The sequence below is a fragment of the Nyctibius grandis genome, chromosome 7, assembly GCF_013368605.1.
Source record: "Nyctibius grandis isolate bNycGra1 chromosome 7, bNycGra1.pri, whole genome shotgun sequence".
Classification (NCBI taxonomy): domain Eukaryota; kingdom Metazoa; phylum Chordata; class Aves; order Nyctibiiformes; family Nyctibiidae; genus Nyctibius; species Nyctibius grandis.
Window position 1 is genome coordinate 56783340 of NC_090664.1, and position 27548 is coordinate 56810887.

The 27548-nt window shown below is 45.3% G+C and overlaps 2 protein-coding genes across 2 annotated transcripts in view; both read right to left on the reverse strand.

The window, feature by feature from the left end:
• The window catches only part of LOC137666050 (meiosis-specific coiled-coil domain-containing protein MEIOC-like), a 32337-nt gene extending 11723 nt beyond the window's left edge, over positions 1 to 20614 (reverse strand). The window contains exons 1-2 of the mRNA XM_068405631.1: positions 20590 to 20614; positions 2184 to 2343 (exon numbers count right to left, since the gene is read on the reverse strand). Of these exons, the coding sequence (XP_068261732.1) occupies positions 2184 to 2343; positions 20590 to 20614 (185 nt within the window). The remainder of the gene's footprint in view (positions 1 to 2183; positions 2344 to 20589) is intronic.
• A 1595-nt stretch (positions 20615 to 22209) lies between these two features.
• IBA57 (iron-sulfur cluster assembly factor IBA57) lies at positions 22210 to 27083 on the reverse strand. Its single transcript, XM_068405261.1, has 3 exons — positions 26743 to 27083; positions 24959 to 25305; positions 22210 to 23467 (listed from the first exon to the last, which is right to left on the reverse strand). The coding sequence occupies exons 1-3, from the start codon at positions 27024 to 27026 to the stop codon at positions 23076 to 23078; spliced, it is 1023 nt and encodes a 340-aa protein (XP_068261362.1). The 5' UTR covers positions 27027 to 27083; the 3' UTR covers positions 22210 to 23075.
• Between the last annotated feature and the right edge of the window lie 465 nt (positions 27084 to 27548).

Sequence of the window (27548 nt, forward strand, 5' to 3'; positions counted from 1 at the left end):
ACTGGTGGGAGGAGGAGGGTTGCAGAAGATGAAAGAGCTACAGGCAAATGGAAATGGTACCTTTGCCACATCTGTGTGCTCTTCTGGCTGTTGTGATTAACTCTAGAACTGGAGCTGGGGACGCGGCCACAGCCTTTGAGGACAGAAATTAGACAGAACTATTGCCTTCCTTTGAGGGGACACCACATCTGAGAATATGCCTGAATTCTTCAAAGGTACCAATAACTTCATCCAACCCACTGCTGAACAAGAATGGGTTTTCAAATGGATGTTCCTCAAGACAAGTTTGAGACACCAGAATACAGGTCTAACAAAAGGCCTATGTATACATTTGATGCACTGGGGCTCCTGGAATTCATTGTGGAATAATTTCAATGGCCAGAAAATTGAGAATTAAAAGGACAAAAGCATGAGCAAAGCCACACTGCAAAGAAATCTTCAGTGATGGATTAGTTGCTCTCAGTGAGCAGCTTAGAGGAACTAAAATGACACAGGTGTACTCCACCTAATACAGTCAGGCACCAAGTACCCTAAAACATTACTGGAAAGAAAAAAAACAAACTGTTTTTTAACCTTAAGGACTAGCACATATCTGCAGTCTCAGAATGGGTGTACACATGGATCAGCATTAACAGAAAAGTACCATTTTGTTGTTTAATTCTTTGAATCACTTTTTTTTCCCTAAAAAAAAGCTACCTTTCATTTGCCACCTTGCAATGATCTAGAGGCTGCTGTTAAGAAGAGGTTGTATATTTTAAGTAGCAGATTGCCACTCAGAGCTTAAACTTAGCACTTACAGATAATACTAAAGCTATATGATCTTTTACCCAAAAAAACCTCAAGAAAACCCCACTAAAATGCACAAACATCTCTCTGACACTTCCCAGGGAAGACAAGCAAAAAAAAGGATTTAGCTTCTTTACAATGCATGCACCTTCCTTAACTGTTACCTTTCAGCATCTTGTGAACCAGTGGACTACCCTTTCTCCCCACCTCAAACTTACTCTTTCTCATTAGGCAAATGATAAAAAAATGCAATGAGATTAATATTAGAAATGCTAACGGCATCACCACAGGTGTCAAAAGCTGTGGTGCCAGTCTGTGCCAACCAACCCCCCCAAAAAAGGCAACATTATATTGCCAGCACTTGGCATTAAGAGAGAAAGAAGAGAGTAGGAAGCCTAATATGAAATAATTGTTTACACATTTCTAAGGCTGGAATAGAAACATTACAATTTCAACTGCTGTACACAAGCTCTAAAATTACCAATATGAAGGACAGAACTAATTATTTCAGTGCGTACTCCCTAGTTTCTAGACTGTGAAATGATCATTCCCTGTTCCTCACAATCCTTGTATCATTCATGATTTTATAGAAATCATTCCTCTGCAGAGCTGACTTACCAAAACCAAAAAGTAATTTTATTTACTCTCCACCAACATGCAAGCTTTTAAACCCCTGTCCAGCCTCATTGCCCTTCTCTGTACCTTTAATAATTTTACTGCATAATTAAGACTGGACGATCAGAAGTGCCTGCAATAGTCAAGACTTGGACAGAGCGGATTTCTCCAGGGGAACAAAAATGCTTTGTGATTCAAGTAACAAAGACCCTTTGCATTCATTCAACATCCAAAACTACAAAATTTTTTTTTTCCAATATAAAATTGAACTTGAGTGCATTATATTAAGGGCACAATAAGACAGTGGGCTGGGGTATTTTCAAGAGTAGCTGTACACGTATCTATGCTTGCAGAGGTGTAGCACTTACACTTGACCTGTGTCTAACACTCTCTGCATTGTTCATGTTCCAGGAAATACTCTACATTATCAAGCAGGATCATTATGAGCTACGGCAGTGAGGGACAGGAGGTACAGAAGGAGAGTGTTTTTTTCCCTTAAGGAGTTTTCAATTACATATGGCAGTTTCCCATTTCATTCCCTAAATGTAGTATTCTTTCCAAATTTTAAAATGTTTTTACATGTAAACACAAATCTATACACACACAGACCCCCTCCACCTTTTTCACAACCTCTATAATAACTTTATACAGCAAAGAAAATTTAGTGAGTTTCTAGTTATCCCATAAACTCTTCCTAAGAAGATCCAGAATCCCATTTGTTCTGCTCCATAATTTCAGTGTTCCAGAACACCACCATAAGATTATACCAAGAATGCTCATACCGTTTCTTTGTGCAGTCTTGAAAAGAAGTTTTTGAGCTAATATCCTCTCCACATGCTGACCAGTCACTATACAGACAGGAAGACTCCAGCGGAGGTGGCGTACTAGTAATTGCTCCTAATAATGGGGAAAATAATTGAGTGTCCATTTTTTTGCTTCTTGCTATTTACCTATGTTGAAAAGAGAAGGAAACATTCGTAACATTAGATGTTTACATAAATGAGCAGCAAAGGCAACAAAGCAAACTCTTCCTTTCAGATCTTGAGCTAAATAATTTTTCAGGAAAATGAAACGTAGCTATGACAAAAGCTCATAGCTCCCCTGCCTTAAAGCAGTCCAAATCTGACAAATGTATGCATCTTCTAAAAATAAGTAAATAATAAAAATTACTTACTACACAATAACAGGAATTCTCTACAGATTTCACATTGTAGGTGTTTGTGTGTCACGTTCACAAGCTCAGAATCTTCTAGCCTACATGATTAGAAATGCACATGTCACAGGCATACACACCTCTTCTGAGAAAACAAAGGGAAGAGCAATTATCCCTGCTGTATCCCTGAAAACACAAAATATTCCAGCAAAGAGCTCATGGTAAGCAGGGAGGGAGAGAGTGTAAACTTCACAGAGCAAAATGTGGGTAAGAAAAGTAATCTGTCTTTACCTACTGGTCCAGAAAAGCTTATTATAGATAATTATTTATTCAAAGAATAAATAATAGAAGATTTAAGTAACATGGGGAACTGTATATCATGAGATATCTCAACTAGGAATTGCCATGACAGAACCTGTGACTGTCAAAGGTTTAAGCAGAATATCAGAAACCTACTTTGAGTTGGAAGGGATCTCTAGGGTCATCCAGCCTAATTCCCTGCTCAGAGCAGACCCAGTTAGATCAGGCCACTCAGACTTGCCCAGTTGAGTTTTGAGATCCCACCACTTCCTCCCTGGGCAAATTTTTCTAATATGTAACTGGTTAAAAAAGTATTGAAAATAGTCTGGAGCATCTTCTCTATAACCTCCCCTAAGGTAGCTGCACACATCTAAGATCTTCCCTTTCCCTTCTCCAGGCTGATCAGACCCAGTGCTCTCAGCCTCTCCTTGGATATCCTGTTCTCCAGCCCACAACCCTTTCGGAACCCTCCACAGGACTCACTCCAGTATCCTTCTTGTACTGGGGAGCCCCAAACTGGACACAGTACCCAGTTGTGGTCTTACAAGTGCAGAAGAAAGAGGATCATAACAGCACTCACAGCCCTGGCTACGCTCTTGCTGAGACAGCCCAGCATAGGGGTGGCCTTCTCTGCTGCAAGGCCACACTGATGATTAACGACCAACTTGACCACCAAGCCTCTCAGTCCCTACGGATTAACTTTTGCAAGTTTTGACTCTAGAAGTAAAACCTCAAGCTTTCTTGAAAAAAACCCTTTTATGATAGAGAACTGAACTAGCTGCCCTTTAATTCTCTTAAGTGGACACTGAGTTAAGATGGAGTACTTGTGGTTCTGAAAATAAGATTTGGGGGACTCAAAAAAAAAAAAAACAACCACCAAAAAAACTCTAAAAAACAACAAAAAAAAACCCAAAGAACTACAACAACAAAATATCCAAAATGTATCCCAGATGTATCGGTAGCTGCAAGAGGCCGTGGGATCGGATGAAGGCTGGAGCTGACTGTGGCATCCAGCTCTGTGCTTTACACCTTCCTGAGGAGGCCAGTAACTAACAAAGTTGTCCTAAGGAGAATATTTAGCAGCATCTGTTCACATCCAATTCTAGAAGCATTTCTCAGTGAACTGAGGTTCTTACAAGCACAAAGAAAAACACCACTACATCAGCTTAAAAGAATCTATTGAGGGGGTTTCCTATTTCAAGACATATTTCATTGAAGATGCTGCCTTCAGTTTGAGTAATTCAACCCATCTTCCTGAAACAATTTCTAAATGTTTTGCTTTCTTGGAAAAAAAAAAAAGTCAGTAGGCCAACTAGAAAAATACACTTTTTTTGGGGAAAAACAATAAAAAGGTATCACTTCCTTACAAATATTAATATATTTCATCTTCAGCCCCCAAAGACTGCATTAAGTTGCCACCATGCTGCCTATTAATATATGGACAGCAATGCCTGGGAGAATGGAGAGAATTTGCAGATTAAGTGACTGGAAGTTCCAATATATTCACACATAACTGGGATCACTTCTGAGGCCGTGAGACAGCCTGGAGGTTGTTTGACACTCCCCAGCTTCACTTGGATGTCTTAGTCATAAACGTTCAACAAAAGCAACAGGTTAAAAAAAGGTGTTGCTCTGCATGTCACTCCCCCAGCAAACCCCTTCTGCCAAGCAGGTGTGTCCGTCTTTCCAAGTCTCTCACTACAGAGACACAGAAGGGTGCAGTGCTAGGAGGTTAATGAACAGGAATTTGCAGAGCTGCTGTGGGAAGATGTCCTGTGTGTGCAACCTGGCAGCAGGAAGAGTTCTGAACATACTGCAGAAAAAAAAGTGTAGTTAGCTTACTCTAAAACCCTAAACATGCTGAACTCTGGGTACCTGGCTGCTGAGGATGGAGAGCCAGAAGTTTTCAGGATGGTCAAACTAGCCTTGAATCCAACAAATGAAATAATTTGCTAAATCCTTATTGAATAACTGCAGAAAGTTATTCAACCATGTACTTACTAAATTCCTGAAAAGGCTAAAAAACACAACACGAAAGGAACAAATGGTTCTACAGTGATGCCATATTGCCAACTCTGTGAGACTGGTGCTTACTATTGGAGAAATACCTCTGAAGCCCTGAACAAGCCAATAGAAATGAGGGGTTTAAGGGAAATTTACACTGTCTGAATACAGCCTGGTGCATTCAGTCTGTCTGGAGCCACTTTAAAAGTTTTTTATAGCTAGAGCTTTTTAAAAGTTATTTATAGCTAAATAAACTAAAAGAACAAAACTTCAGTATTGATCATTTCACTCTATCATGCCCCATCCTTTTTAAAGGATGAAATGCTAATTTAATTTTTCTCTCTCTACAATGAGCAGGACGGGACAGAACAACCCTACGGTGAATTTTTTGAATAAAAAAAGTTTACACTGAGGGCTTATCACTTGCAATAAACTTGTCTTACACATCCAAACAAATCCCTATTTAATAACAGAAGTAGAGGTACTATAGAGGCTACACACGTGTTCTGTAACGTTCCACACAAACACACTGTCAATATCTACAGCATTAAATAAGAGATAAGAACAACTTCCTGGCCCAGAGACTAATGGCACCACAGCATTCGTGTGATACAGGTAAGCTCTTAGGACCCTGCAGAAGAGGAGGAGGGTGGTATCCAACTTCCCTGCTACAAGTGACTCCTGAACCACACAAAGTATCATTTAGGAAAGCAGTAGCTGACCAAGGCCAAGATTTTAGCAACAATTTAGCAGTATCGCCAATCACATGCCAATGCCTAGGCCCTGGTCTTGTTTAGTCTACTAGGAAGCAACACACAGAGAGAAATCATGCTCCTTGGCTAGGGTATAAAATACATTTGCATAGATTAAAAATAGGGTCTGTAACTAATGGATTTATCTTGTATTGTCAGAGCCATTAATCTCTGCTAATGTGAGTTGTGGAGGACAATGTGACTGAAGATCAGAAGAGGAGGTACTTCATGCACCCTGGACACAGCCTCCTCACTCAGCACTTCCAAAACACTAGAGTCTGTCATTCCACCTCGTTAAACAGAATTTCAAAATAACTGAGAAACTCTCATCTCTGCTTTACATATGAACTACTAACAAGTTACAGTAACAAAGGGATAAAGCCGTGTGTTAAAAAACAATTTAAAAAAATAAATGACAACTCCTACAGTCTTCAATAGGGCTTTTACTTCATTCCTTCCACCCTGCAAATCACAGGAAAGCTGCTGCTTTCACTAATTACCTCTCAAAACAACAAAAAACTTACATATCTAAAACCCAGATACGTTATCTCAATGGATTTGTCTTTCAAAGCATAACAAGACACAGCTTCTGCTCTTCCCTGTAAGATGGAAATGTGCATTTACTAAATTCTCTCCGTGCATACAAAACTGAACATGCTTTTTTCCAAGACATCTAACACTGTTTTAAGTCACATCTTATCTTCAAACGCACGCAGAGGGCTTTTAACTTTTGCAAGAAGCTCATCCCAACTGAGGATTAAGCAAACTGAAGCATTTACTAAAAACATTCACTATTTCCAAAAGCCTCGTGCAGTTCTTGGTACTTAAAAGCTCTTCCAAAGTTTGTTTCATTTGAGGATAAACAAATGAGTAGAACTTTGTCAGTATAATGTCAACATTTCAACTATAAATATGAAACTAAATAGTATCAAAGCTAGCAGGCACTGATACCATTATGTTATCTGTGACATGAGTCTTGTGCTCTACTACACACTGACTCACGTTTTGCTCCCTTGCGTTTCTGCTTGCTAAAGCCTTGCTGTTAGTACACACACAGTTCCACTGCTCCCGTGGCAAGGGCAAAGACCTTGAGGAAGGCTGTTACTCCCCCACTTCTCTTCCTGCTACCCTCCCATTCCCCAATCACGTGCCAAGCTAGCACAGCTGCCAGGCATGTAGAGGCAAATGAAATCTATAGACCTTGGTAAATGAGTTGATAATCACTAAGTTGTATTTGAACAGAGGATCCTGCGTGGCAGAGACCTCAGAACAGCTGAGGCTGGAAGGGACCTTTGGAGTCAAGGCCCCTGCTCTGAGCAGGTTGCTCAGGACCTTGTGCAGTCAGGTCCTGACCACTGCCAAGGATGAACAGGACAGAAGACACAAAAGTGACAGTGTGCCCCACGCTGTACCTTTGGACACAGATATGAGACAAATTTTCCACAGAGGGAGGTTTCTGCCTCACTACCACTACTTGAGATGGGCAGCTAGGAGACAAAGATCTATGATCTTCTGAAAATCCTCTGTCTGAAGACAAGTGCAAGGTCCTGCACGTGGGTCAGGGCAATCCCAAGCACAAATACAGGCTGGGCAGAGAATGGATTGAGAGCAGCCCTGAGGAGAAGGAGTTGGGGGTGATGGGTGACCAGAAGCTCACCATGAGGCGGCAATGTGTGCCCACAGCCCAGAAGCCAACCGTGTCCTGGGCTGCATCCCCAGCAGCGTGGCCAGCAGGTCAAGGGAGGGGATTCTGCCCCTCTGCTCCGCTCTCGTGAGACCCCCCCTGCAGTGCTGCGTCCAGCTCTGGGGCCCCCAACATCAGAAGGACATGGAGCTGTTGGAGTGAGACCAGAGGAGGCCACGAAGATGCTCAGAGGGCTGGAGCCCCTCTGCTATGGAGACAGGCTGAGAGAGCTGGGGCTGTTCAGCCTGGAGAAGAGAAGGCTCCGGGGAGACCTTCTAGCACCTTCCAGTACCTGAAGGGGCTACAGGAAAGCGGCAGAGGGACCTTTTACAAGGGCATGGAGTGATAGGACGAGGGGGAACGGTTTTAAACTGAAAGAGGGGAGATTGAGATGAGATATGAGGAAGAAATTCTTTGCTGTGAGGGTGGTGAGACACTGGCCCAGGTTGCCCAGAGAAGCTGTGGCTGCCCCCTCCCTGGGAGTGTTCAAGGCCAGGTTGGATGGGGCTTGGAGCAACCTGGTCTAGTGGAAGTTGTCCCTGCCCGTGGCAGGGAGGCTGGAACTAGATGGGCTTTAAAGTCCCTTCCAACCCAAACCATTCTATGATTCTATGATTAACAGCACTGTGAATACAGCAGAAGACTCAAATATTATTCCTCTTCACTGGAAATGTTTTGTTTCATATGCTGTCCAGCTAAGTACTGGAAACAGTTTGAGACTGTAACCATCTATTCTGAGATGGTAATAGCTGCTGACAGAGCAGGGAAGGCCCCTCAAGCAGACTGGAAGGAGTTTCAGGGATTTTCATAGAGAACACCATGTTATGCCAATTGTATGAAATGTTTGCAGTGACATTATGTATTCTTGGGGTACTTCCCTGAACCTTAGAGGACACACACTAAAAAAATTCAACAGGGTTTCACTCTCCTCCTGTTTGGAGGTGAGAACAGTCTACGGCTTATATCAGACTAACAATTCTCTGCATGGATATAAGCTAAAAAATAATGTAAAACAGAGCTAAATATTTGCTTCATTATATAATTAGAAGAAATTACTTTTATTGACATATCTATAAAGTCCCACCTGACAGAAAGTTCTTGATTTTCCAAAAAGCATTTGAGCTAAATTAGGAAAAAGCCTTTTTACAGCAGTTATCCTAAAACTGCAGGAACTCACTGCTACAGAGCATTGCTCACAGATGCTTTTTATAAACATCTGTCATAATGACAGTAAATGACAGCACTGCACAGTGTTATTACTTCTATACTGAGTGCATTCTCTGATTTCTTGGCAGGATAAATATTTCCTGTTTATTTCTTGTTTTTCTTGGCAAGATAAAGCAAACATAAGAAAAAGCACCGCTTTGGTTTTTTGACTTAAGACTTCTAGGAAGTCCTCCCTACAGCCATCTTAATCTATAGCACACTGAAACTGGTTAACCCATGCAGGATGCACTGCTAGTAATTCTCTGAAAATAGTGGGTAAAAACAAAAATAAAAATCAGAATTCTATAAATTGCCTTCTTGGCTACCTGGGAAACTAACCAGCAGAAGTAAAACATGTCAAAAACTAAAACCAGGGGAGAAAACAGGTCAGTTATTCAGACATCTCCTAATATCAGGGACAAAACCATAAAAATGGCAGATTACTGGAGAGTTCCTTCTAAATCCCACTTTCATAACATCACAAAGGCTTGTTGAAGCAGCAAAGGGAAATGTTCCTTTTCAGCAAAGAATTAATAAACACTTTTTCTGAGAAAAAAGAATCAAGTCTGTCAGACCTCTCTTAGACAGTTGGGTCAAAATCATATAAAAAAAGCCTCACTTAAGGCAGGGTGGAAGATAAATTTATGAGGTGCTTGTTCAATATATAGGTTCTATAGCCCAGTTACCATTAAGAACATTCATGGGCTACTGGGCCATCTCTTTTGTTTGTTTTAAACACTTGCATCTAAATACTTTCATTTCATATAATCAAAGATGGTTTTTTTGTCCATGGTAACTTCCAGCAGCTGTTCTTCAGAAGACTTCATGGTGAGTCTCACAAATGCCCTTGGCAAGAAGCAGTCAAAGCCAGACTGAACGAGGAACTGCTGACTTCCATGAGTAGAGGATTACTCTTCTGTACTGACACAAACAGTGAAAGCTGCTCCATCTGGAATGCAGCATTCTCTTCAGGTGTTTGTTTTTGTTATGTGGTTCTTCAAGACATTTAGTTAGAAAAAACGACATATCATACAAGTATTTATTTCTATTTACCTAAAAAAATTCACTTTTTGGACTCACCTGTGACTTGTAATGACCAGGGGCGGCACTTTGTCTGACCATGTCCTTGTTACCAGTACACAAGTTCTCTTCTCTGAAGTAAGCAGCATTGCCGTGCAAGCAGAAACTTAGATTCTTAAGGACAGACTTAGCCTATTTAAAAGCAAATAATAAAAAAAAAAAGCAATAACTACCAGGTCTGTCAAAGTTGTACTTATTATGCATGAAACTAATTTCTAGCTACCCCTCATTGCTCCTCTCCACGTCATGCCACCCACAGCTCCTCCAGTACCACCTATGTCTTACACATTCACAAAAAAACGACGATGTTGCTTTATTGCTGTGAGATCGCACACGACAGAACAGCTCAGCAGATATGAGAGCTGCTGACCACAGGTCGCATGGAGCCCTCAACAGATAAGCCAGCCACACCGTGCTGCACCTAGGATCATGCAGGCAGGGACATATTGCCTGACAAGACTTCTCTCTTCAGCTTTATCCTGTCACACACAGATACACCACACAGGTCCACACCTACCACACCAGTACCCAAGCTCACCCCATGATCCTGCTCACCGGCACACATCTGCCACAGAACTGAACATTCATTCCCATCACATGATAGGACAAACGAACCTCGAGTACCTGGGATGGACCCATTCAAGGGCTCCACCCCACCTTCACTTACAGCTTCTGCCAACAGCAAAGGCAAGGCTGGCTCCTGCCACACGGTGCTACCCAAAACCAGGTGTGATAAAAGCATGTTCCCAAGAGCGCTCGAAGTATAACATGCAGATTCTAAATCCCTTCCTGTGCTCTCTGCACATCCATTTAAACCCCTGACAGTATCACCTCCTACACCTCCCCTACTCAAAAGCACATTATTAAGTTGCTGCTGCCTACTGTCAGGCCGGCACTTTGCACATGTGCCATTTCAGCATTACATGACACAGCAAAACAACGCCCAAGATTAGCAAGTCAGTGCAATACACAAATGTAAGGCTTCATCTTCACTGACACAAGCTTTCCTTGCTGGAAGCAATGAATAGGGAAAGGGCTGCTTTTACAATTAAAATAAATCAAGATAAAGTGTGCAGGTCATATTATGATAAATTCTTAAAACTTAAAGCACCTGCTCTTCTCCTAAAGTAGTAAGATGATGTCAGACTGACATCGAGCTGTGGTTGACCTACTCTGACCTGCTGAATGGCAGAACTAAGGACTGACCTAACCTGATGTCCAGTCTCAGTTCTGCTACAACAATTTGTTCAACCCACAGTCAAGTCCCCTGCTCCAAGGGCCTGCTGGAAACAGGCTAAGAGCTGGATGAGTTCACAGAATGTTAGGGATTGGAAGGGACCTCGAAAGATCATCTAGTCCAATCCCCCTGCCGGAGCAGGATTGCCTAGATCATATCACACAGGAACGCGTCCAGGCGGGTTTTGAATGTCTCCAGAGAAGGAGACTCCACAACCTCTCTGGGCAGCCTGTTCCAGTGTTCAGTCACCCTTACAGTAAAGAAGTTTTTCCTCAAATTTAAGTGGAACCTCCTGTGCTCCAGCTTGCACCCATTGCCCCTTGTCCTGTCAAGGGATGTCACTGAGAAGAGCCTGGCTCCATCCTCTTGACACTTGCCCTTTACATATTTATAAACATTAATGAGGTCACCCCTCAGTCTCCTCTTCTCTAAGCTAAAGAGACCCAGCTCCCTCAGCCTCTCCTCATAAGGGAGATGTTCCACTCCCTTAATCATCTTCGTGGCTCTCTGAGTTAGTTAACCCATTCTTGACAGTCACTTTTGTTGGGTTTCCTATAACATTTCCATTGTGCCAGTTGGCCTTCAGTGCATGTACAATACACCAGCTGCATTGCAAGGGAAGAGCTGCAGTAATACAACCCCCAACGCTACAGAAAGCTCTGTGGCCCACACAGATGGGAAGATGAGGCTCCTGGTATTGAAGCTAAGATAGTGGGCTCTGCAAGGAAATGACTCAGGTACACACAACTGCTCCTAGGTGCCAATTTTATTACACACAGTTTCCTTTCAGAAGGGATGACCAGTAATATCTTTATACCACCCGTGATGATTTGTTCAGTCAATGTGTCTAAGCCACTAAACTTTATTGATCTTTTAACTATTTGTATTTATTAGCTGTTCTTCTGTCAAAGCAGATTAATGAAACCCACTGATGATTTGGCTAATCACTACCTCTGTCACAACGTAATGCTTCGCAACATTAAAAGTGGGTTTCACAAAGCATTAGTTGATACCTGAAACCCCGAACAACAATCCATTTATGTCTCAAAATAAGAACTACTTCAAATCATGGGAAACTTCCAAAGCATTGCAAGTGTTGCATTAGGCTTCACAACCTATGTGAGAGTACAACTAAAGCTTAAAATTTACACAGCTGTTCAAAAAAAGGTCAGAGTGCTGCCTCTGTGCTCCAGCCAACACACCCCCTCTCAGAAAAATGGATTTTCACTGGTAACTTTCTGTGGCTGTCACTTAGCTTTTAGGGGTTGATATAAACACACACTTATTGCACTTCTGGTAAATAATTCATTCCTAGAAAGGCCTTTTGGGATATCTTCAGGATATGAGGGCGCTACATTAGAGCTTTGGTAGAAGCCAATCCTTTAGTTAAAGCAGCACTGCCAGCTTGCATTGTGTTAAATTGACAAATTAAAAAAAAAAACAGTTCTCATTGAGTACTTCAATATCACGTCCCGAATTTGTAAATACTTTTAAGTTGTTTTTTTTTTTCTTCTGACTTTATTCAAAAAAGAACTTTGCAGCAGTTTCTCTACCGCATCTTCTCGGTCTCCCCAGTCCCTCCCTACCCTTCCTAACGGCACCCAGCTAAAACCCAACGCTACAGGACTGGATCAGCAGGCCACACCGAACGCTTAAGATCACGCAGAAGCCTTTCTCCCTGCGAGGACACTGACCTGGATCTCTCCTCTGTGACGCTGTCAACTTCCACAGCATTTACAGAAATTCATTATTGCCTCTTCCCCAGTTTCAGAGAATTTCATGGATGATTCAAAGCTCACCAGAGAAATGACAGACACCTCCACGTAACCATTCAGTACCCTGAAAAAAGCAATCCCCCTGGTCTTTCTCAGGAGTGTAATGTCCCCTCTTCTTCCCATCAACGCTTTTTAAAGTTAACACTAGAAACTTTAAATTAACCTTGCAAATAGTGAGCCCTATCAGCACATGTATAGTCGCCCCACTAATTTTGGTGCTTTCTGCCCCCACATATCCTGTCCCTTGGTGAAGACAGAGATAATGTTTTCCCCATAAACAGATGTACACAGGTATGGACACACACTTTCCACACTCTCCTTGCACTGATCAAACAGAAGCCATAGTAAATGTGCAACTTAACTTGGAATTATTTCTCACTGATTAATGGGAATTTTGCTAATCTGAATGCCTGCTTTTGAAATACGAAAGGTCGTATCTTCAGGTGGATTTACACTGCACTTCTAGAGATGCAGCGTGCACATGTACACACACTGATGCCATGGTGGAAAAGTCACAAGTTTTGCAGTTCTGCATGCAAGGGTACATCTAATCCTTCAGAAAAAAAAAGCCAATTTGAAACATTACCTTAATATCGTAGGGAGATCACGAGGAAAGCCTAAAAACTTCCAGCTACACTACCTGAGGGTTTACAAGTTCCAGAATTAAGTTACATGGGAAAATAGCTGTTAAGTTGAAAGACCCACACTTCTGACATGTCCATTTTGAACTTCTTTTACATTTAGGCCTATCTGCTTTATAAAGCTCCACGGCAGAAAGTTTGTTAGGGATTCCAATCTGTTCCTCAATTCCACCTTTATGAAGCATTATCCCTCAAACAGTATGCCAGTACCTCTGGGAGGTCCTTCTTCCTCAGCCAAAAAAACCCCAAACACACAGAACATTTCTGCAACTTGATATTAAAATTTAGAATGTTAATGACAAGAAATTAAGTATAGTAAGCACTTAGGAAACCATGCAATACGGATTTATCCACCAGGAACTGTGGTTATGGATGTGCAATTTTCATAACTCCAGCCTTCCTAAAGTTCGTAATTTCAGAAATTCAAATTTGCAAACTCCCCACTTATGCAATTTGTCCTTTATTAATTTGAAAAAATAAGGAATAATTTGTCAGCAGGTAGTTTAGAAACAAAGCCCTGAGCTGCAATTCATTTCAACTATTAAAAAAAAGTTACTGATATTGTTTTTAATGACAGATTTTTATAGATCTACAAACTCTGTGTTCCAAAGCCACAAGTACTTTGAGCACTGGAGTCCTACTATTTCCAGGTAGTTTTGCACATAAAAATGACTGAAGCCTCCTGCCCTTACTCTGGAGTTTCAGAGGACTTTTTTTGTTGTTTATAAAAGCCATAAGAACCTAATCCCCAATTAAAAAAGTAAAAACACCCTTCATAAAACATTAAGTTGCCAGTTTTAAAAACTGTGAACACAACTCGGCTGCAATGTCATTATTCAAAAGTTTAAATTTGAGACTGCTAAGGGAAAGTTTTACAAAGGTGGCGACAAGCAGCTACTTTAAAGCATCTGTCACTAAGCAGCCTATGACGCTCAAAATAGTCAGCAAATACACGTTTAAGTATTTGAATAACGTAACTCGAGTGTGCTGCGGGCTCCGTGGAAATATAAGGGAACTTAATACCAGCTCCCGCTATATATTCACCTTCACTTCTAGTTCTTACCACGTGTCACACTCCATTATCTCCTGGCAGAGCAGGGAAACACGAGGGACTGTTAAACAAACACGTACGGAGTTTGTAACGGAACTTCCGCTCACTTTAGAGTCAACTAATCCACAGGCAGCTTAAGTGCATGATTTGTAGATTATGTCTTTTCAAATACATGTTGCTGTAAAACAGGATTATTGGTATTAATACACTCTCAGTATAAACCTTTTTGTTTAGGAATATAAAATTCCAAATATTTTTCCAAATTCATTTTGCCAGATGGACCATCTAGCACAATTTAAACTCCATCAAATCAAAACGTCTTTCCAAATATATTTTTAAACGAACAAAAATGCCAAAATTATCAATTATTGAATGTGTAAAAACAAACTCTTTGAAGTTACAAACTGGCATACGTGGCTACATAAATATAATTTTTAAATCATCTGCACAAGGATCTATATACACTACATATTATATAGAAATTTGTATATTCATTTCATCAGACAACCAAGATTAAACATAAAGCTACTTTTCCCACTTGACCAGTTCCTCACTTTGTGAAAGTGAAGTACTAAGTAGATGTCTTCAAGATTGCAGACTTGAGCAAACACTGTCACAATGCCACTTTATAGATCTAAACTGTTTCTAAAGAGAAATGAAAGGGGATCTATACCTGCACGAGAAGTTATTACATTTCTCAGTGAAAGGACAACAGCAAATACTCCCAAGTTTCCCATCCACTTTGTAACTCTCTCCCCATTGTCCCCATTAGAAGGCTCTGGTGGTCAACACTAAGAGACATTTGTGTTTGGAGAATTAGGGTTTTGTCAGGCACCCACAATACGTGATCACTTGAAATGCTGGGCACTGCCAGGTGAATAAATCATTACACTTCCTTTAAACTACAGCATTACAGCAACCTAAGCAAATATTACACTGCAGAAATCGCTTCACTGGATTATTTTCCAGCTTTCTAAAATATCAGTATTACTCCAGACACGTAGCATCTCTCCTGAACAACAAAACCCGCACAAACCTCATCCCGTTGTGAGAATCAACTTCCACTGAGACAAACCTGCACAGACGTTACCACCAGCCGTTCCCTGCCTGCATTCCTCCCGCCGACACAGGCCACCGGGGAAGCAGAGGCAGCACAGGCACTCGAACCTGCCAGTTGTACACACCACAACACTGCAGCAGCAGCGGCTGGTCCCCGTGCTTCCAAGTCCGGTGGCGTAGCCCACAGGGAGCTGGACCAGCGCTGTCGACACACCTCTTACCTCCCCTAACATCGCTGCCATGGGACGCACGCTACACACCGCAGTTACTACAGGCACAAGGAAACTGTTGCCAGGCTGTGGACAGCGTCTCTCCACCCCTTGAAGCTGCAGGACAAAAACAGCAGAAAAGCAGCGAGCAGATTTCGGGCTGTGGGCAAGGAAACGGCCCCTCAAGACAAACCAGCAGCGCTGGCATTAAGCAGTTACTCCACACGGCAATCCCTGGGCAGAGGAGTCGCTAAGCTGCACCAACACTACAAGTAACAGTACAAACGGCTTTGCCCTTACACGTCACCTCATGTTTTCTTCACACACACACCCCCTTCCAAATACCTCTGCAGCAACTGAAATCCTCCCCTAGCAAGCCAAGATTTCACACTGCCAAAGGCCCTGCTACAGAAGTGAAAGAAACACCAAGCTTACATTTTTGGTCTTCTTGCTTTACAACCAGTCTCAGCCATGTAATGTCTGATGTCACTGGAGTACCAGTATGTGGAAGTACTATGGGAATTGTAGTCTTTCCTCTGTTGTGCAATAGCTACAAGGTAACGGGATCCAGGACTGCAGCCCTGAGCGTTAGGAACTGCTGGAGAAATACAGCTGAACTGCTTTATTTAGCCAGGAAACACTTCTCAGATGGGAAAAAGAAAAACGTGTAGAAGGTTTTGAAATGCACCTTCTGCTCCTTCCCAGGCAAGAAGTAATTTCTAAGCAATTATTCTCAGGTGATCACATACTGCCAAAATTATTTAAGTCATAATCAGGAAGCACAACCCAGTGAGGAAATTTTAATCACTAAAATATACCATATAACAACATGGTATTTAACAGTACAAGTGTTCTCATGACAAGTTCATCATCTCTTGTACCTCTGGGGTTTTGGTATCTCCACATGAAAGAGTAGTTCACTGGAACGCATGTTTTTTGTCAGTGGTGATGACACACGTACCACTTTTGTTCCTCTCTCCCCACTGAAAGCCATCATTTGGCTCACCCCAACTAAGTAACTATGATAGACTTGCACAGAGTGAACAAATCAAATCCTGTTTCCTGTAACAAAAACTAAAAAAGGCTTTATTTCATGCTAAAGTCCTATACCTGACTTACCTTCTCCCCACTTTCAGTCAAATATCTTGTAGACAGTTATGTTTTATCATCTTTTACACATTTTTCCTTAATAAAGTCATTATTTCCCCACATCTCTTTGCCTTAACTCAGATGACAAACCCTGATGAACCCTCACGTATTTTTAATACTGCAGAAAGAACGAAGACATATAATTTAAGCAAATTAAGAAATCCAGAGACAATGGAACAGAGCTATTTTCATCTTCTTGAAGAAAACAAGAAAAAAGCAGGTATAATATAATATAGTTCAGTTGCTGGGAAGTGTAGTCCATCATCAGTCAAGTATCAGAGTCTTGAGATCATAAAAAAAGAGAAGGCAGAGTACTAACAAGTTCCAGCTAAATTTTCAAAAGACAAACCTCAAGCTGCCCTTCAACATACACTTAAGTCATCTGAGTTAAACCTAAAAATATGTTGTTCACCCTGAACAATAAAACTGGCCCAAAAATCTATCTTACAGAATATGAGAAAACTCCTCAGCTAGAAGCGTTACAGCCGAAGTCAGAAAACCATTCAGTCTTAAATTCTTCCACAACTTAATGCAGGCAGACTACAGATAAAAGATGTTAAAAGGGAGAGGAAAAGAAAACCACAACTTTCTCCAAAGTTTTCTTTTGTTCCCAAGGCATTTTCACTAAGTTACTGTAACACTAGTTCTGCAAAGTGCTTCCCTCACTGCTATCACTGCAGCACTTACCCCAGAAAGCACTGCTAAAATACCCTGCAGAGTGCCACACAGCATGCCACCTTCCCCAAGTATTAAGTATATTCCATATAGCTTTTCTGACACAGCAGTAAATAGGAAATGAGGTCACCCTTCCCTAAAAACCTCAGCACTTGTTTACATTATTGCCCTTCTCCCTCTGTTTTTTCCTCCACAAAGCTGTAATGGCATTCAGAGACTGCCACTGTCCTCCTCCAGCTCCTCCAACTGCCTGATGTAAGCACAATTTGAGAATGACATCAGATATAAACATGACACAGGAAGCTTTTATACCCACTTCCACATTTAGGTTTTTGGAATAGCAGACTTGCGCCAGTGCTGCCCGTAGTACACACTGAATTCAAGAGTTTCAAGAAATAAAAAATTAAAAATTAAGACATGCTCTGACCAGGGATTACAGAAACAGAGAAAGCCCAAACGTTTCCAGTGTTACGTACTAAAGCACAAGCACTAATTTTAGTGAGTAGACCCCAATAGCTTCAAATGAAGTCCGACAGCAAATTTCACACTCGCTTGGCCTAGGCAAGTCAGAGGGAAAGAGAAGAAATCCAGACACGAATCCACAAAACCAATTCAGGCATAAATTATTTCCGCTTGCTTGAGAACAGAAAAAAACAAGAGAGCCTTTTCTGAAGGGCTCAGAGTCTACGTAAAAGCAAAATAATGCACAGGCAAATAGTTGAGAAAATAGTTTGAAGTCAAAACGTAGCATATCTCATTGCTACCACCCAGCAGAAACTGGTCCCAACAATACTCTTACAAAGTAGCTAGCAGCAGTAGTAGCTACACCCTCCTCTCAAAGTAACAAGCAAAATGCCCCCAGTGCCTGTGCAGCAGTGTGTAAGAGTGTGGCTTAGGCAGCAATGGCTGTGAACAAGGGGATCGAAGCTGCCAAATTCCCCTGCCCTGAAAACGCCGGAGAAAATGTGCCTGCTTGAAAACCAAGATCCCCACAAGCTGTGAAGAATAAATCGTATTTGTGACTCTCATCTGTGCAGTATTCAGATACATCCTGAAGATTTCAAAGGTTTCAGTAGCACGTTAACAGTGGGCAAACATACTCAAAATATTAAACTACATACTTGTAAGGACTTCTTAAACTTGCTAACTTCAAGTAACTCAGTGTGAAGACGCTCCCACGCAACCTCCTAGCATCAACCTGGCCACAGGAGTGTGAATTCATCTGAGCGAGAAGCCATTTAACACAGCAGATCGCAGTGATTTTGGTAACTCAGTAGAACATATGTTTATACAGCAGACTTCGGTATCAGCAGCCATTCTTCTGGATCCCTCACCACACCAAGACAACTTTTTTGGCTTTTTACTACGACAGGAAATGTAAAAACTGTAGCAATGAAATCAAACATTGCTTCCAGAAAAACAAAACAAAACAAAACGAAAACACACCCCAAAAAAACGGGGAAAAAGGCAAAAAGGGAAGAAAATGTCTTTTTTTCTGAGGCCAAATATTTCAATGCATTCCCCTCCGCAGCCGCTGAAGTGATTCCTCTCTTACCCTACGGGGATTTCAGGCTGTAACACTTACTTCACAGCTCTCTTCCGCTCTCTCCCCGTGCAGAATCACGCATTTTTGGTGTGTCAACACCCCTCACGACTCTTTTAACTCCCGAGGGCGCACACATCTCTGACAGACTGCATATGACAAGTGGAAAACGAAGACAACTTGTACTTTCGCAGATATGTCCTTTATTCACATGGTCCTGCCCCACCAGCAGCCGCAGGGGTTCCCCTCTCTCCGAGGGAGCCCAGCAGCCCCGGGGCAGCTCCGCCGCCTCCCCTCACAGGGCACAGGCCGCTTCCTCCCCTCACAGCAGCGAACCGCCCCACAACCCCCCACCCCGCCCCGCTCACCGCCGGGGCCCCAGCCCCGTCCTGGCAGCGGGGCGGCAAAGCCCTGGCGCCTCACCTCTGCCCGGGCAGCCCCGCCAGGCCGAACGGCCGGGGCCTGGGCGCTGCCCGCCTCCATCTTATCCCGCCTCCCGCCCTGAGGGGCAGCGCCGCCCCCCCCCCGCCCCAACGGCCGCGCCGAGCGCGCGCCGCTTCCCGCGCATCGGCAGCAGCCGGCGCTCGGTCAACGGCCGTCGGTGGGAGAAACCATTGCGCGGGGGGGGGGGGGAGGGGGGGGGGCTGGAACAGGGAGGGGCGAACCATTGTGGAGGGGGGGACCCGCCATGGCGGGGAGGGCGAGGGGAAACTGAGGCAGCGAGGGGGAACACGCAGAAAATGGGGCTCGGGAAGGGGTTGGCCCCCTCGGAGAGCGGGGCCCGCATTTTCCAGCTGTATTTAGTCTGAAGCAAGCACCTGAGCGGGTGACCTGGCAGCTCCCCTCAGCCGCCGTATTCACCCCGTGCTGAGGGAAGCACGAAAACCTGAGAGAATTCACAGAATCGTTTTGGTTGGAAGGACCTTTAAGATCGTCAAGTCCAACTGTTAACCCAGCACTGCCAAGCCCACCACTAACCCATGTCCCTCAGCACCACATCTACACGGCTTTTAAATACCTCTAGGGATGGGGACTCCACCACTGCCCTGGGCAGCCTGTTCCAGTGCTTGACAACCCTTTTGGTGAAGACATTTTCCCTGATCTCCAATCTAAACCTCCCCCGGCACAACTTGAGGCCATTTCCTCTCGTTCCATTGCTTGTTACCTGGGAGAAGAGACCGATCCCCCCTCGCTACACCCTCCTTTCACGCAGTTGTAGAGAGTGAGAAGGTCTCCCCTCAGCCTCCTTTTCTCCACACGAAACCCCCCCAGGTCCCTCAGCCGCTCCTCATCACACTTGTGCTCCAGACCCTTCCCCAGCTTTGTTGCCCTTCTCTAGACTCGCTCCAGCACCTCAAGATCTTTCTTGTAGTGAGGGGCCAAAACTGAACACAGGATTCGAGGTGCGGCCTCACCAGTACCAAGTACCATAATAGCGTCTCGTTTCGCGCCCAGGGCGGTGGAGCTGCTGCCTGGGCCTGGCACCAGTGTTTTATTTCTCAACATTTCCTCCTCCCTGCAGAAATCGGTTATTAAATGTGCCGCTGAGAACATTTCAGCCCTTTGGCTGACGTGAGGAACAAGCAGGTGGTTATTTGCCCCTTTTTGGCCGGCTCCGCTGTGGCTTCAGTCACCGGTGGGGTTCCTCGCTCTGCTTCGCTCAGTCCCACCTTGGCTGAAGGAGATTTGCTCCATCACGGATCGTCAGCGAAGCAAACACCCCGAAAAATTCCACCCTGCACCTACACAGCCGATAGCCGGGCCTTCCATCCCAAGCTCACCCACATAAAGCCATTATGGATGGGGCAGGCTGTGAGGGAGAATAAAAAATAAAAGGATAGTGCGGATTGGGGTTGCTTTCTCCAATTTCTGCCACATCTTTCCTCCAGAAGCGATCCTGTACCTCTGAAAAATCAACCCGCCTGTGTATTTTGCGTCTAAGCACCCACATTGGTAACCTGCAGCTGTTAGCAACAGAAAAGCCTTTCACATGCGTTAAGAAGACAAAAAGAAACATGTGTGTGCCAGAAAAAGAGGCAGGGCTTCCCCAAACAGAAGAAATGTGTTTATTCAGGCTGCGTGCATACCAGTACAATAATATAACTCTTCTGAGGAGACTTTGCACAATGGGCGGCAGAGGAAAAGCTGCTTCTGGCAAAGCAGCACCAACCCGGGCAGCACCCTTTCGGAGGATGCAGAAAGCGTGAAGCACTGCTGTTTCATTTATTTTTCCAGCAGAAAGACTTTGTGAATGACCTCAAACCTGACAAAGGGGTGACGAACAGCGCAAGACACGTTTCTTGTCAGCCACCAACCTGAAAAAGTGTTCTGTGGTGTATCTTCACACAAGGTAATTAAAAGGCAGCATCGCTTCTCTTTCAGACAAGTCACATTTAAATTACTGACACAATAAACTTTTAATGAGATATTCCACAAACTCATTTTACAGCCAGCATAAAGAGTTTTAACGAACATGAACATTTTTCACAGATAAATTCCTTTCACAGTAACAGTGACACCAACACAGTGGCAGAATGTGCTTTGGACGGTTTTTGTCACAAATATGCAGGCAAGAGCTTTCTTTTTTGGTCAGAACGGGATCTCAGCAGCTCCTCTCTCTCATCACGCCCTCCCGCACACACGCCGTTCCAAGAGTAGGCGCACAATAGATTCATTTTAATACAAAAATACTTCTATAAATTCCTGCAGGTTGACAGGGTTAGGAGGCACAGAGCTGGTTGGCTTTGGGGACACAAAGAGGAGTACGTTGACTGCAGAAGCAAGAAAAAGTGTGAGGACAGAAGAGCAGCAGGAGCCAGAAAAATGCAGCAAAGAAACACTGAAGTACTGGGCTGCTCTGAAAACCCCACATGGGACGGTGGATGGAGAAAACCTCAGCTAGTGACAGCAGCAGGGACAGGTTTCTGTTACGAGGGGTACAGAGAGCAGGCAGAGAAGCAAATGCAATGAAAATCCTCCCTGGGGAACACCAGGCTAAGCCAAGAGCACGTGTGGCATCAACCCCTTCTCCAGCGACTGCAGCTTAACGTGGAGGGAAGGAGCAAAGGTCTCAGATGGGGACACACTGTCCCTTCACCAGCTTTGTGGAGGGAGTGAGGTAACCCCTGGCAAAGGCTTCAGGAAAGCGCAGAGGATTTTTCTACAAGATGACAGAGCAAAGACGTTGATGCCAAAAAAAGCCAGCCCTCAACTGTTGTTGGCAACTGGAGGGCACGTTGCCTCCAGTTGCCAACAACAGTTGAGGGCTGGCTTCTAGAAAGAGATTACTCTGGCAAGCACCAGCACACCAACACAATAGTCACCCCGGGGCACGCACCAGTGCACCTTTATTCCTGTAAAATATCACTTTCCTCTCTGAAACGGTCGTTTGAAGGAAGCGTGCGTGACCGAGGTCAGGAGCACAGGTCTGGCTGTGCTCCCTCTGCCGGCGCTGAAGCAGGGGACCGGGATGTTGGAGAGCTTTCCCACCAGGGATGAATTATTAAAATCAAGGTCTGAAAGGTGGAGTACAAGGTATTCCTCTTCCTGAACACAATTAGTAGTTAGAGTGGTGGGAAAAAACACCCACCCAAGCAGCAAGTTTAAGAAGCAGCTCAATGCAAGGAGTAATTTGCAGTGAACACTTTAGCCTGAGTATATATCTTATGCAAGGTAAGAGCAGCATGCTCTCCTTTAAAAAAAACACCACTATGATACCACAGAATGGTAATTCTGAACAGAAACATTCAGTGCTTACAATGGGGAAACTCCTGCTCACGTGGCTCAGTTCAGTCTGAACATACACTGCACCCCATGCGGAGTGCGGTCTGATCGAGTGGTGGCCTGAGAATTCAGCAGAGTCCAACCCAACGACATGTGGCACCCCCTCAATAAATACAGGGTACCCTCTGGAAAAGGTGCTCTTCTCTGCATACGCTGCACGGGTCTCTCCCCAACGCTTAACAGATTATCCCCCTGTCCTCAGTGACCCGCTGTTGGTTTGGGTTCCTGCTGGTTAGTCCCAATTTGAAGAATCCTGTAACACCCCCACGCCACCAAACACCACAAACAGCAGCTGAAGGCAGAGTCGCCTTCCCAAACTTACCACACAAAATATACTCTCAAAAAGGCAAATGTGCAAGTGGTGGTTCCTCAATTATTTACCAGCAGGTTTTGGCCACCACTCGGGTATACTTGCAGTGAGCTTCACTTTATCACCCGCTATATTTAAGCTAAGTGGTTCATTGATATTCGCTAACCTCAGCAAAGCAATACCAAGTTCACCCCCTCCAGCCCGGAACTTGCCAGCTGACTTTCCTGATTCAGTGAAGATCTCGGCACCCTCGGGAACGCTGTCCTGGGGAAGAGGAGCTGAAAAATGGACAGGCAGCAGACGTTTGCGAATGACACCCATGTGGTGGGTCCTGGCTGTCAACTCCTGTCCAATGTAACAGCCTTTGGTAAAGCTGATGCCATTCATGTAGGCCAGGTTTGATTCCAGTGGGAGGGCTACTCCAGGAGGGAGATCTTTCACACCTTCAGGAATTCCTAGGGAAAGAGTAAAACCAACGGGTAAATGCACCAAGTTCCTAATTATTTTAAGATCTCTGGAGTAGGCCTCCTCTGTGAGTTGTAAAACCAAGAGAACCCATACGAAGCAATGTCAAATAATGAACTTCCCAGTACTCTGCTTTGGGCCCGAGTGAAATCATTAGCCATAAACGATGTTTGCTCTAAAGGGTAAACAGAGAACTGCACTAGAACCTGATTTCATGAAGCTTACAGCACTTCACAACCATACCGGTGGAAATTCAAAGCACCTCAAACAACGCAGACTCCCACACAAAGGCATCAACGTCCAGGTAACGCCAACGTCAAAATCCTTCTCACCCACACCCTACAGGCAGAATTTTCTGTCAGTAAGAGTTATTTTCACTACAAGAGTTATTCTCACGACAAGAAAGACTTTGAGGTGCTGGAGCAGAGTCCAGAGAAGGGCAACAGAGCTGGTGAAGGGTCTGGAGCACAAGTGTGATGAGGAGCGGCTGAGGGAGCTGGGGGGGTTTAGTGTGGAGAAAAGGAGGCTGAGGGGAGACCTTCTCACTCTCTACAACTGCCTGAAAGGAGGGTGTAGAGGGGTGAGGGTCAGCCTCTTCTCCCAGGTAACAAATGATGAGAGGAAACAGCCTCAAGTTGTGCCAGGGGAGGTTTAGATTGGAGATCAGGAACAATTTCTTCATGGAAAGGGTTATCAAGCACTGCAACAGGCTGCCCAGGGCTGTGGTGGAGTCCCCATCCCTAGAGGGATTTAAAAGCCATGTAGATGTGGTGCTGAGGGACATGGGTTAGTGGTGGGCTTGGCATTGCTGGGTTAACGGTTGGACTTGGTGATCTTGAAGGTTCTTTCCAACCAAAACGATTCTATGATTCTATGAGGACCATCATCTTTCAGGCTGCCAATTAACTTAATCCATTGTAAGGATACAGTAAAATCAATGGGAGCTCTGTGCAGGCACAGGGGCTCAGGGGATCGACTTCCCTCTCAAATCAATCAGCCACCCCTTGGCCTCTGTGCTAACTCCACGAATCCAGTCATACATTTTTAGGAAAGTAAGTTAGGGTGTTTCCTTTTCCTTCCTTAGCAACAAGGAAAACACACAGACTGCGTGTAATCCCAAAATAATCAAAATGACTCAAATCACCGAAGTTTCCCTCTAAGAAAATGAATAATCCTGGTTTTCTTTTGCTGTTAGTGTTCCCGACTCACCACCCCATAATCTTAGTAATAGGAAACTGTACCCAAATGTTGATTCTGCCACCAGACAGAATTGTAACTACTGCATCACTTCTGTCCTCAAACAATACCTGGATTTACTACCAAGCTAAACACATTGACACGTACCAGTGCAGCTTTTATAATTTATTCCTCTTATATCAGCGTACAGACTCTGATAATAAGATGAAACTGTGATAACACATATATAAATATCTTTTCCCAAAATCCAATGACACAGAGTGCAAAACAGGACTTGGTTTTACCTTGTTTATACCTGTGCCTATGGTAATCCTCAATGTTTCCAACATGACTCCCAGGGATAATCTCTGACAGATTTGTTGCTTTCTTTGTAATCAGTCTCCAGCCCATGACTTCTGTTCTGGGGTCAGGAGTTAAAATCAGAGCCTGGTCTGCACATTCAGTGAGAGAACTGGCAATGTCTCCAGCCTGCTCCCCGGGGACGACGGCCCACAAAGAGAGGTCAAGGCAAGGGGCAATGTTTACTTTCCTCCGGATCTTGTACAGTTTCAGATGTTTTTGTACGGCGTCCAGCACGCCGCTGTCACACTCCAGCAGGATGTGCGGCTCTTCTTCTGCACTCTCGTGAAGCCTAAAAAAGTAACACCTACAAGGTCAGAAAAACAAAGCCCCACAGCAGCGGAAGCCAACACGCTTTATCTTGATCCTGAGATCTGGGGAATGTCACCGAAGGCTGCTGGTGCATACAAAAGCAGCTCCCTGTAGTGAAATACTGCAACTTTTTCAGCCATTCTCTTCACTCTTGTAGCAAATACTGCCCTCACCTCTCCCAGGGACAGAAACAGGTCTGGCTACAGTATTCTCTACCACTCATGCTTACTGAAAGCGAGGTGACTTTCAGCAGGAGAAGAAGCTTTGTTTAGCTGTGCCTTCCATCAGTTACCACACCGTTAACCTGACCCAACAGTGCACGAGCCCAGTTTTTCACTGACTGACACACCTACGTGAGGTGGCCATACGGTGTAATTGCTCTATGTCACATGGCGTGACATAGTGACAGTGTCAGTGAGTACAGCACCTGTGAGACAGCGCAAACCCCTTGTTTCGGGTATGGCCCAAATACACATACCCATAGATGCAGCGCCTGGGGCCTGCTCTGAGGGCTGCTTTAAGAATAATGACATCATTATGCTTTTCTGCTGGGGTAACTCACAGGGATTGCAGCCAGTGATGAAATATAGAATCACAGAATCACAGAACGATTTGGGTTGGAAGGGACCTTAAAGACCATCTAGTTCCAAACCCCCTGCCACAGGCAGGGACACCTTCCACCAGACCAGGTTGCTCAAAGCCCCATCCAGCCTGGCCTTGATCACTGCCAGGGAGGGGGCAGCCACAGCTTCTCTGGGCAACCTGGGCCAGGGTCTCACCACTCTCACAGAAAAGAATTTCTTCCTCATATCTCATCTCAATCGCCCCTCTTTCAGTTTAAAACCATTCCCCCTCATTCTATCACTCCATGCCCTTGTAAAAAGCCCCTCTCCCGCTTTCCTGTAGCCCCTTCAGGTACTGGAAGGTGCTAGAAGGTCTCCCCAGAGCCTTCTCTTCTCCAGGCTGAACAGCCCCAACTCTCTCAGCCTGTCTCCAGAGCAGAGGTGCTCCAGCCCTCTCAGCATCTTCATGGCCCTCCTCTGGACTCACTCCAACAGCTCCGTGTCCTTCTCCTGTTGGGGGCCCCAGAGCTGGACGCAGCACTGCAGGGGGGGTCTCACGAGAGCGGAGCAGAGGGGCAGAATCCCCTCCCTCGCCCTGCTGGCCACGCTGCTGGGGATGCAGCCCAGCTATAAAATATATAACATATACAGAGTAAGCACTTTTGTGAACGCTAATTCATAAAGATGAGACAGAGACGCCTCAGAGCCCGGTGTGTGACAGGAGCGACCCGCGGGCGCGGAGAAGCCCGCCAAGGCCGCGCGCCCCCGTTGCCACGGCAACAGGACGCACCGCCCCCCCTTCGCCATGGCAGTGGCCTCGCCCAGCTCCTCCCCTCCCCTCCGCTTGGTCTCACCTGTAGAGGATGACGTCATAGAGGCAGCGGCCCTGGACGTTCAGCGCATGCGCGTAGAGCGCGCGCGGCAGCGCCGCGGCGGGGGGCAGGCCGTCCCCCGCCACCAGCCGCGTGACGTCATTGGTGAGGAGCCCCTGGAGGAGCGGCGCGGCCTCGGCGCCCCGCACGGCCAGCAGCGCCCGGCGCAGCGGGAAGCAGGCGGCGGCCCCGCTCCCCCCGCCCCGCCACCGCCGCCGCAGCCCGCGCAGGGCCGCCAGCGCCGCCGCTCCCGCCCTCTCCAACATGGCGGCGGGCAGGCCGAGGGCTCTCAGAGCGGCCCGCCGCCGCTCCCTGCCGCCGCCGCCGCCGCCGCCATCTTGTGTGTGTCCGCGGCGAGCCCGCCACCTGCTGGCGGGGAGGGCCGCGCCGCCGGCCCCGCCCGTTCCCCGCTGGCTCCGCCCCCTCCCCAGCGGGGCCGGGGCCGGGGAGGGGCCGGCAGCGATCGGCGGGGAGTGTCGGGGGGCGAGGGCACCGCCAGCGCCGCCTCCCGCTGCTCCCCGGGCTGCCCCGCCGGGGAGGAGGGGAGGGAACGGCCCAGAATAACCCCCCAGGGCTCTTCCACCCTCAGAGTTTTTCCTCACATTCAGATGGAACTTCCCATGTCTCAGCTTGTGCCCGTTGCCCCTTGTCCTGTCACTGGGCACCACTGAGAAGTCTGGCCTCATCCCCTTGACACCCGCCCCTAAGGTATTTGTAAGCATTGATAAGATCCCCCCTCAGTCTGCTCTTCTCCAGCTGAACAGCCCCAGCTCCCTCAGCCTCTCCTC